Genomic DNA, 12010 nt, shown 5'->3' with positions numbered 1-12010 from the left:
CCGGGTTTTCTCCCTACATTAGAACATTTTTTTGTTGAGACCCCGGAAAACGTATTTGGGACAAATTGAATGACTTTCCAAGTAATTAACCCTTTTCATATCGTGAAATAAAAATAAATTTCGAAACCTTAAATATAGTCTCTTTTTTACATAAACTTTTAACATATGAACATATTAAGTTAGATTTAATTCTTCATGTTATTAACGATTTTCTTTTTCTTATGAACTTGAATGCGTTTTACATATGAAATGAAGTAATTCACATGTGATTTAATGCATAAGGTCATTAAAGTTTCAAGGTTGGTGACACATGCGAATTGCGAACAAGGGGAACTCCTTAAGAAGGAAAGTAACAATGTGATAAGAGGAGTTGCTTTCGTTTAGGGTGTTTAATTACACGATCAGAGGAACGAACTCCTTAAGGGATGTTGCTGCCCTCCAATCAAGGGATGAATTTCATATATCCCCCATTTTAACACTTTAATTATATATCTACCCAATTAATATTGATAATTACATATATACCCAGTTTTAATGTAAATTTTGACATATTTGCCAAAATTATTATACATAACTGAATTTACATCACCAATTATCTATTTGGAAGCAAGTTTGGTCATCGATCCTCTACGACTCATCAGTTGGGCATATATATTGGTCAATTGTCATGCTCTGTATTAGTTTTAGTTATTGGGTTCTAGCAGAATTCTCTTCACAAGTATCATAACAGTAGTTTTTTTAGCTATTTGGAATTTTGGATTACTAGCTTTGTATGATGCACATGACATGCTGTTATGAATTGTTTTTTATCTTATTTTTTCATTGGTTTTAAAAAATGTAAAATGGGGTTGATTTTTGTTTTAGTGGAAAATGCTCGGCTAGCTTCGATTCACTGTACCAAAAATTTGTATTGTTAATATTTTTTTTTTTACTTCAATGGTTTATGATTGTTCTAAGGATATATAATTCTGTTAAGTTGATTGTTGGTTAGGAAGTTTTTTACTTTTAAAGGCAAATAGAAAATTTAATAGATTAAAAAAAAGCTAATTTATAATAGAATAGACTAAAATTGGATATATATGTAATTATTAATTATAATTGGGTAAATGTGTAAATAGGATGTTAACATAGGGTATATATGAAGTTCTCCCATCAACTATGATAAAAGTTTTCATTTTGTATACTTTAAGTATGTTGTTTTTGGTTACTAGATTAGAAGTTAAATTGCCACCTGCTTTCAAATGAGTTGGTGCGGGGTTGTTTGAAGACTGGCAAATCGTGTCTTAACAGGTCTTAACAGGTTCGGTGTGCACAAAATTCTCAGCTTTCAAAAATGATAATGACTCATTTAACACTTGCCTTTGATGATTTGAGATTAACAGTTATTCGTTTTATGTATCAAAAAAGTTAAATGCTGAACTTTAAAAATATTAAAAACAATTATTTTTAAAAATATAAAAAGTTGCATAGTACATTTTTTGCTTAAGAGGTATCCAATTGCCAGCTTTTACTACTTGTTTCCTTTGAGTTCCTCTCGAAGTAACCCTTGGGGTGATAAATCTTCTTTATATTTCTAAATTTAAAATTATAAGTTTTTTTATTTGCATTTATTTATTAATTTATTTTATTTTAAAAATGTCGTTAAATTTTCATGTATTTGACTAAGTAGTTAAGGACATAAATTTCGGTGTTTCGGTCAAGGACTGGTATATGAAATATCGTTTTTTCGGTGGTATTTCAGTAATTCTAATATATATATATATAAAGATAATTTGAGACCAACTAAAAAAAGTCCAAAAAAGGACCATTGATTTTCGTAAGTTACACACCACCATCATGATCTATTACGATATACAAGACTTTTTTGTAAAAACACTAACACTTTTCAGCGACAGGGCCACAGAAAAATCATGTGTAAGTTAACTTACACATGATTTTCTGGTGGGCCCGTCGCCGAAAAGTCTTAGTGTTTTTACAAAAAAATCTTGTATATCGTAGTAGATGATGATGGTGTACAAAAATCAATGGTCCTAGTTGGTCATAAAATAAGAGGTGGTCTCAAAATATCTCACCCCTATATATATACATAAATAAGAGTAAAAGATAAAACCTAGAAGTGCTGAAACAGAAGTCACATTGCTGAAAACAGAAAAACAAATTGCTGAAAAACAGAAAAACAGATTGCTTGAAACAGAATGATGAAAACAAATTGCTAAAATCACTCGAATATAAAAACAGAATTCAAATTACTGCTTGAAACATAATGCAGAAAACAGATTGCTGAAAACACTCAGAACAAAAAAACAGAAATCAAATTACTGAAAAACAGACTTCAGCAAGCAAAAAACAGAAAACAGAAGTCCAAAAACAGAAAATAGAATGTCTACATGAAACCGAAAAACAGAATTGCAGATTATAAAACAACGAGCAACAAACATCGAACTAAATGTTTAAAGAAGTCACTTGACGGTGGAAAAGATAAAACCTAGAACTGAATGTTAACTTATACATGTGTAAGTTACTTACACATGTGTAAGTTAACTTACACATGATTTTTCTGTGGGCCCGTCGCCGGAAAGTCTTAGTGTTTTTACAAAAAAATCTTGTATATCGTAGTAGATGATGATGGTGTACAAAAATCAATGGTCCTAGTTGGTCATAAAATAAGAGGTGGTCTCAAAATATCTCACCCCTATATATATACATAAATAAGAGTAAAAGATAAAACCTAGAAGTGTTGAAACAGAAGTCACATTGCTGAAAACAGAAAACAGATTGCTGAAAAACAGAAAAATAGATTGCTTGAAATAGAATGATGAAAACAGATTGCTGAAATCACTCGAATAGAAAAACAGAATTCAAATTACTGCTTGAAACATAATGCAGAAAACAAATTGCTGAAAACACTCGGAACAAAAAAACAGAATTCAAATTACTGAAAAACAGACTTCAGCAAGCAAAAAACAGAAAACAAAAGTCCAAAAACAGAAAATAGAATGTCTACATGAAACTGAAAAACAGAATTGCAGATTATAAAACAACGAGCAACAAACATCGAACTGAATGTTTAAAGAAGTCATAACTGAAATCACAATTCTTGGAATTCTTCTTATGTTGTTGCTGGTTGCTATTTAAGATAGAAATTAAGATAGAAAATCATACCTAATTGATATCAATGTTTTTGTTGTTGCTGCTTGAAGTTTGAAGTCGCTACTGCTGCTTGAAGTTCGATCAGTGGTTCTATTAGGTTTTATTAATGCTTGTCGCTATTGCTCTTTCTTTTATTTTTGTTGGATTTTATTACTCATGGGTTTAATTGACATATGAGATATTAAAAAGAAAAAAACAACCCATTTATTTCATTAAGTTAGGCCAAAAAAGAGAAAAAAATTACATCGAAAAAATCACTAATTTCACCGAAATTTAGATAGTTGATTTTCGGTCAAACTTCGGTCAAAACCACCAAAAACTTCAGAAACGATATAGAAACCGAAATTGAAAAGCGAAATTATGTCCCACCACCAAAAACGGGTATATCACAAAAATATCACCGAAATTGATAACATAGCTATTTGACACGAGACTAAATCTAGTATAAACATCTTTAAATAACATCACTCACTTCTATCACAACCCAATTTCCAAAACTTTAATACTCTTTTAAAAAGAAGTCTTCTGGATTAACTCATATACAACATAATAATCCCAAAAGGGTCGAAGTTAGAGAAACGTCACATTGATTTGTTAAAAGAATTTATTCCGGTTCGATTCGAAGATTGTATGTATTGGTGAAAGTAGCTGAAGTTAGGAGCTATGACTAGAATTGGAGGCTGGGAGTAGGGGTTGGAGTTGAAGATTGGGTTGTAAAGTAGAAGTTTTTAAATGATTCGGTTGACAAAAGTAAAGGATTTCTAATCATCTTGTCATCCTAAAAGAAAAACGAACATAAAAACTTAAAATTAAATGAAAAAAAAGATCATAGTGAATCTGTTGATAAGTTTATCCGGACCCGAAGTATCTATTTGGTTTGTACTATAATACCTTGTTTTGACTGCATCACACTATGTATCATTTATAATCCTCAAAATCCCCTGCCTTGCATTTAAATAGAATTTCAAATGGATAAATTCCAAAGCTATTTAGGGCTAGATAGACATCTTATTACTTGTTAGCCAAACAATTTTATACAGGATGCAAATAGTTTTAACTTTTATTTTAAAAAAAAAAAACTCTAAAATAAAGACACTACTTGAAGTAGCGTGACATGAGTTTGTTTTTAGTTTGGATAAATCTTTTATTATCTAAAAGATACTTAAATACCTCTCGAAGTTGTAGTTACAACTAACACATCGAACACCTCAAAAAAACAAAAACTTTAGCTAATAACTTCGTTTAAAAGTTATAGCTTACATAAAATCTACCGCTACAACTACGACTACTTTTGCCAAAAGTTCTTTTAAACCAAATAGGGCTTTTGTATTTCTTTTTTTCACAAGCAAAGCTTTTTTTATTTATTGAAAGCCTCAAGTGACAATCCTTAAAAAGGCCGTTAAAGCCCCATCCAAACACACCCTTACCCATCCCCTTATCTATAAAAACCCAGCCTGTCGACTCATTCACCGCCATAAAATTCAAAATCCACCCTATTCAATGGCGGATCAAGATCAGTGAGCCCTTTTTATTACTGTATTTAACATTTATAGATTTCAGTTGTATATCTACTTTTTTGCTTTGTTATCACTAGGGTTTGTAAAGGAAAATCGACTATGAATCCGAACAAACAGTGAGTTTTTTTCTTCTTCTTTTTATAATTAATTAATTTATTATAATGGTAACTGTAATCTTTGTTAAAATTACTAGCACGGTACCCGCGCTATGCGGCGGTGGTCGTGGCGGCGACGGTGTGATGGTTGGACGACTGTTGGTGGCGGAGCGGCGGTGAGTTGTGTATATAATTGATGTAAAAGGTTAATGGACATATTTTAAATGATAAAGGACTGGCAGTGTAATTTAATTATTAATGTTAAAAGGATAGTGTATATGAAAGTATTTTAAGGGTGTTAAGTGAAAATATTACATATTTTCAACATTAACAAAAATAAAAAGAGTTATTCTTTTTATAATATATTATAAATTAAACCTGAGTTACAAATTCCAGTTTTATATCTGTTTAAACTACTACTATTATTAATACGTACTATTTTTATTGTCAAGGATTCATAAAGGGAACGATGTTTCTTCTTCGTCCTGTCCTTGTCCATGTATTATCACGACTGAAAAGTGAGCTTTTTTTGTTTAAATCTTTTGATTAATTTCCATGCGAGGATAAGTTTTATACAATTACCATATTGTTATCACTCCAAATGCTCATTGTTATGATCGTTGTTGTTTTTTTATTATGATTGTTATTATTATTATTAATTTTTTTTTAATAAAAACATCACTTATGAAATTTATAGAGTTACAAGAAATTAGTGGGAAACCAAGATACTATCTGGGCGCCCACTCCTCTAGCTATAGCAAATTAACGCTACTAAATATATGTTGCCTCAGGATACCTGTCAAAGAAATTTTGAGGGAGGATCAACAAGAGCCGGAATGGAATATCGAGTATCTTCAAAAACACCCGGTAATTATTGTGTAATTAGAAAATAAATAATACGAGCTACAATCAGTGGTGGCTCAAGGTTTTTAGAGGCCTCAAACGAAATCAATTTTGAAGGCCTAATCCATTACCATATAAATTAAAGTAAAAAAAATAAATAAATCGACTTTTGTTATTCAACTACTAGTAATAAAAAAGATGCAGATGTTGATACAAAAACTAAAAAGGTGTTACTGCAATGTAAATTATATAATGATACTTAGTCCAAAATCCAAACATTAAGTCTACACGTACGTAAACTTCTTATTATTATTACGAGCATGGTACCCACGCAATGCGGCGGTGGTGGTGGGGAAGACGGTCCGGTGGTGGCAGTGAAAGTACTTTTTTAGAGATGAAAATAGTTGAAAGGCATAGTTGGTATATCACATGAGAAGGTGCCTAGCAAGGAAGATTATTTAAGGGTATTTTTGTCTTATCAGGTTCTTAATTAAGTAAAGAGGAAAAACCCAGTTTCCTTTATAAGGTATTATAGATATAGATTATGTGTGAATTTATAGGATTGTCGTTTTACTTTTAAAATCCCTATCTTTGAAAAGGATCATCACTTGGATCCAACCGTACGTAAACTAGCTTCTTCCTTTTGGTTATAAAAATTTCACTTTTATTACCCTTTCGATCAATCTTCATTATGAACACCACTTTTTTCCACTTGCAACAATATGACGAGAAACAGTTGAATATACTTGCCGATGGCATGTACACACCCGGGCGCTCCGGTTACGTCAACAAATTGGTTTTCACTCAGTCGATGCCCATTCCTGAATTTAGAGCCAAGTATAAAGGCTTACAACCTGAAAAATTAGATGAATTCTATGACCATTGCCTAGCTGGTGAGCACAACTGCTTTTCTTTTTATCATCATTATATGTTATTTATTACGGAGTATTTATCATGATGATGATTTACATCAGTTTCTTCTTTCCAGGGAAACTTATGAGCAAAGTATATTCATCAGACTCCATAGCTTATGATCTGATTGGTTTCGGAGGACAGGTTATGATAAGATGAATGAAATAAAAATAATGATTTTATTAATTCTGTTTTTGATGATTTGATTCATTACAATAGATGACTATTTATACATGAAAACGATATACTAAATATGGCAACTTTGCCTGTCTCTTTGAATGAAATGAGCTGTCCCTTTGGTGTCTTTCTTATCACGAATGGCTGGCTGTAATCTTCCTCATGAATGTAGAGAATCGTCTATTTTGGGAAATGATGACAATGATCTGATCCCACATATTCTAACACTCCCCCTCAAGTTGAATATCGGGATTACCGAATTCAACTTGCTTAGACACTTATGAAACATGGATGTTCCCACTGCTTTGGTTAAAATATCAGCTAGTTGGTCTTCAGACCTGACAAAAGGCAACTTGATAGTTCCACTTTCCAATTTTTCTTTTATGAAATGACGGTCGATCTCCACATGCTTGGTTCTATCATGTTGAACTGGATTCTCTGAGATCTGGATAGCTGCTTCATTATCACTCATGATTCGAATGCTTTCCTTGGGAGCAAAACCTATTTCAGATACCAGCTTCTTCAACCACTAGGCTTCTGCTAGTCCTCTTGCTATACCTCTAAACTCGGCTTCAGCGCTTGACAAGGAGACAACTTTCTGTTTCTTGCTTTTCCATGTAACCAAGTTACCACCTACTAATGAAAAATATCCTAGAAGTGGACCTTCGATTACCTTTATCTCCTGCCCAATCTGCATCTGTATATAATTGAATTTTGAGGTGACCATTAGCTTTAAATAATACCCCATGACCTGAAGTCCCTTTAAGATGCCTAATAATTCGCAGAACAACATCCATATGGTCTTCCTGAGGCTGATGCATAAACTGACTAACTACTCCAACAGCGTATGCTATGTCTGGACGAGTATGAGCCAAATAAATAAGTTTCCCCACCAACCGTTGATATCTTCCTTTGTCAGTAGCTTTAGCGTCTATGAAAGCTTTAGCGTCTGTCTTCACAAACAACTTCTGACTGATGACCATGGGTGTGTCTGCTGGCTTGCAATTGATCATTTCCGTCTCTGTCAAAAGATCTAATATATATTTTTTTTGACAAATAAAAATTCCCTGTTTAGACTTTGAAACTTCTACTCCAAGGAAATACTTCAGATTTCCCAAATCTTTCATTTCAAATTCTGCAAACAAAGCTGATTTTAGTTGATTAATCTCTTTTTCATCATTTCCTGTTATAATCATGTCATCAACATAAATTATTAGACATGTCACAAGATTCCCTCTATGACGAAGAAACAATGTGTGATCTGAGTTGCTTTGTTGATATCCATATTTCTTCATAGCAAGAGTAAATCTTCCAAACCAAGCTCCGGGTGACTAAGGCCTTCTTCAATTTACAAACTTCCCCCCTCTTATAAGTTGGTTGAAAAACGTGGAGGTGCTTCCATATACACTTCTTAAATTTACAAATCTATTCAATTACCTGTTTGGTTTTTCAACTTTACAAATACACTTCTTAAATTTACAAATCCATATATCAATCAGGTTTTTCAACCACCTCCAGTTTGATATGATATAAGGCCTTCTTCAATTTACAAACTTCCCCACTCTTAGATTATGATATTAGGTTTGATATGATATCACATCACAAAAACCTATAGCAATTAGGGTAATAGTTTGATATGATTTTATCACATCACAAATCATCTACGGTAGTAAGTCACGACGATTACTTATCTACTTCACACATATGGGCAGGTATGTGTTTCAGAATCATATGTTTTAATTGTTTATTTGTTTTTTTCGTTAATTGATTCGGTCGGTATCTTTAAACTGTTGATCCATCATTTTTCCCCCATGTTTATATAGTTTCATATCTTGCTTTCAAATATGCTAAAGTTTTGAACTTTGTTATTGGTTTATCAAGATTCGGTTATAGTGGGTTCATTTCATTACTTTTTTTTCACATGATGGATTGGTTAAGATTCATTGGTTAGGATTTGAGGGTTTAATTTAGATGGCATATCCATACACAATGCTGATAGTCATGATCATAACACGGGATTTTCAATTGGTTGATGGTCCAGGATTTTCAATTTATATGGAGTTGGTTCGTGACAAAAGGTCTCTTTTGGAACATTGCTTTGCAGGGAAAAGATGAGATGCTCAGGTGAAATTGATTTCAAAGCAACTATGTTTTAGTTTTATGGTTTAATTAATAGTTCAAATTGATTTCAAAGTGAATCTTGTCAATATTGCGGCTCACATATGAGAATGTTTTGCTTTCTTGAAAAATCTCAAGCTACAACCTTACAATTAGCATATTGTCCTTTTTTTTACAATTAGCATATTGCAGCTCAGAGAATGTTTTATTAGTGAAATCAATTTTTTGTGAGATAATAACACCCCATTGAATGGTTTTACATTACGTAATGGTCCATTGTCATTATTGACTCATAAGTCGATGATATTTGATTTATTGTGATTCGTTCAATTTTTTGGGCCAGATGTAGCAGACACATGGAGAACGAGTAAAACATTAGATGTGTTAAAAAACTTACTCCCACATTCCTTAATCACTCTGTATTTTTAGCCCACTCCCACATGTACGAAGTTGTCAAAGGATTCCATGTACCAGTAATACTATCACGTGTACTTTGAAACCAACTATATGCATGACTTCATGGATGTGTTCTAATCCGTGTATAGGGGCTTAAACCATAACTATTGATGCTCAAATTAAATTGGAACTATCATTGAATATATTTTCTTTAATGCTGCAAGAAGAACTCAAAGAACTGTGTCTTTATCGATCATGGATGTTTTTGGATGATGCAACTTACTTGGCGGTTATTGAATGACAAGATAATCTAGATTTTATTGTGATTAATAATATATAAACCAAAATCTTTCAGTCTATTTGTTTTCTTAGTTAAGGGGGGTGGCTATTTATCTTTTGGCACCATGCCTATAATTTAATAGTAGTGTCAGCTTTGTAAATTTAGTTGCTTGGAAAAAAGAAGTATGAATGTATCTGAGGTTAGAGCTGCTTTCAACTCGCTAATGTCAATATAATCATGCTTAGAGGTTTGTCTCGTCATTCATAATTTTGTTTGTTTGTTAAACATATAGCTCTTTATCTACCTGACAAATTGGGATTTAATACAATGTTACATTATCCAAGAATTTCAAGTTCCAACTATTGTGGTTATTAAAGGTGCAGCATTGGGTGAGGGACCGGAGAGGCAGGGAAGGCTTTAGCTTGCGACCCGGATATGTGGTAAAACTAAGTCCATATGTAGCTATGTATGAGATGGTGCCTTAATCTTAATATTATGTTGTAAATCTCATTTTTTGAGAAAATTCCAGATTACCAGAGTATATATCATTTACTTACCAAGTATAAATTGCGGCATCTCTTATTCTCTTTATATTATATATATATGTGTGTGTGTGTGATTTTGTTTGACACTTACGGCATGTCTTTATTTTCAGTCATCAGTTCATTTTTCAAAAAAAAAAAAAAAAGTTAATCAAGTTAAAGTCCCTAGCAAAGCTGGTAATGGCTTTATCAAAGAAAACTTGAAATGGTTAAAGTCGGCTTTTTTCTTTGTACTGTTCTTACTTTTACTGCAAATGAAAAGAGCGCAGGTTTTCCGCTCACTATAGATATAGGAGCCAATCTTCTCTGTCATTTGGTGAAGTTAGGTCTTCTAGTCATTCAAATCAATCGCAAGTTGGTGGCAGATGAGAGACTACCTGGAAGGTATACTTCTGTCTTTCTAATGGTTTACAGTTATTTTTCGTGTCATTCTTACTTCCACATGTTACGTGTTCTAGCTTTTTGATGATTTATAAGAGATAGGTTTCTAAATTAAAAGAGATATTCTCAAATCTGATTTGAGGGTTTTTAATTAAATGGCTTTCCATTATCTCAGTAATTCAAATCTATTCCCTCTCGATCTCTTTTTTGCTATTGTTTTTCGGATTATGCATTATAGAGACTAGCAGTATTACTGTTGATCGGGCAGCAATAGCAACACTCTGTTTTTCATACACATGGTAATAATTTTTTTAATTTTTTGTTATTATAAGTCATGTTGGTCAGCATAGAATTTGCTTGGAGTGTTATTCAAGGGGCCAACATCACCAACAAAGTGAGGTATTCAATTTCAATGTACACAAGCATATTTCCAACTTCCATCTTAACTACTTAATAGTTGGAACTTTGGAACTCATTCCATTGGCCATTAGATACAATCCATTGCCCATTTCTATGGGTAAACGGATTCCTTGAATATTTAAGTTGTCATCAATAAAGGTACAAATAGGGTACGTTGATTATTTCATTAAAATGGACCGGCCAGTTTAGATGTTCACTTTGCGATTTACATGGGCAAGGTTTAAAAGTTGGTAGCTGTGTGCCAAATGTTACATTAATCAACCAAGTAACTCGATCCATTTCAACCAGTTTTGACCCGAAGATTCACATCACAATGTCACCACTAAGACTACATGAATCAAGATGATTACTTAAAGGGTTCAGTCAATTTCAATTACTAGACCCTTTCATGCGCTTTCAACGGGTACTACACTTACATTTCTTCATTTCAGTGAGGTCACATGACGTTGCAAATTACGAGTAATTTACTTTGGTAACAGATTGGCTATTAACATTATGAACTTACTTTTTCTCTATACATGCTTGGTAAAATGAACCTTCTGTTATGATTGTTACTTTTTAGGAAATTATATATCGTATAAGTTAATGTTTAATCAAATAAGCATCCTCTTTTGAATTTTACTGTGATTAATGCCTTTTTCATGTCATTCTAATATGTTAGTAGTCTATCATATTCATGTATAGATCTAAATGTGCTAGATGTTCGTTGTCTCTAAATTGCTGAATCTTCTGACCTTTTGAAAAACTTGATAGTGTATTTAGATTTCTTTTGTCCTTGCATGTCAAGAAATTGAATCAATAAACCACTACATAATTAAATGAACTAATGTGTATTTTGTATGCAGATTGGTCTTTGAGTGCCGGATGGAATCTATGTACATTCTCATTACTGTTAGACCATTGGTAATAGTAGGTGAACACAAAAGGTGAAAAGTCGGTGAATTGTTACGGGCATGGAGGTGATAGGTCGGTGATGTGTCCATCGGTTAAACTGATCACCGGTTGCTTTTTATTCTATTTATTTTGTTTCTAGCGAAGATAACATATATGTGGGGACCAAATAATGTTACTTTGTTTTGTTTCTAATGAAGATAAACATATAGTTAGTTTAGTTTCTGTTTTTTATTAAATAATAGTGAGGACCAAATGATAGGTGAATGGTTAAGGAAAAAAGTAAAA

The 12010-nt window shown here is 32.5% G+C and overlaps 1 protein-coding gene across 8 annotated transcripts; it reads left to right on the top strand.

Annotated features, from left to right (window-relative positions):
• The first annotated feature begins 6204 nt into the window (after positions 1-6204).
• Positions 6205-10044, top strand: LOC122586348. 8 transcript variants are annotated; one of them, XR_006321959.1, is made up of 5 exons: positions 6205-6498; positions 6594-6661; positions 8736-8818; positions 9634-9735; positions 9866-10044. XR_006321959.1 is itself a non-coding variant. In XM_043758341.1 (5 exons), the coding sequence occupies exons 1-4, from the start codon at positions 6297-6299 to the stop codon at positions 9721-9723; spliced, it is 423 nt and encodes a 140-aa protein (XP_043614276.1). In that variant the 5' UTR covers positions 6205-6296; the 3' UTR covers positions 9724-9735; positions 9866-10044. The 8 variants fall into 8 exon arrangements, 6 of the variants coding, with proteins under 6 accessions (XP_043614276.1, XP_043614281.1, XP_043614275.1 ...); XM_043758341.1 differs by having other exon boundaries at positions 9654-9735; XM_043758346.1 differs by lacking the exon at positions 9634-9735.
• The last annotated feature ends 1966 nt before the right edge of the window (positions 10045-12010 follow it).

Source organism: Erigeron canadensis, chromosome 2 (assembly GCF_010389155.1).
Source record: "Erigeron canadensis isolate Cc75 chromosome 2, C_canadensis_v1, whole genome shotgun sequence".
In the NCBI taxonomy this organism is placed as follows: Eukaryota; Viridiplantae; Streptophyta; class Magnoliopsida; order Asterales; family Asteraceae; genus Erigeron; species Erigeron canadensis.
This window is presented reverse-complemented; position numbering and strand designations above follow the sequence as displayed.

Coding starts and splice junctions, on each gene's coding strand:
- LOC122586348 (XM_043758341.1), top strand. CDS start 6,297: ATGAACACCACTTTTTTCCACTTGCAACAATATGACGAGAAACAGTTG. Junction 6,662..8,735: donor TGATTGGTTTCGGAGGACAG/GTTATGATAAGA, acceptor TTGATGGTCCAG/GATTTTCAATTTATATGGAG. Junction 8,819..9,653: donor GGAAAAGATGAGATGCTCAG/GTGAAATTGATT, acceptor TTGTAAATTTAG/TTGCTTGGAAAAAAGAAGTA.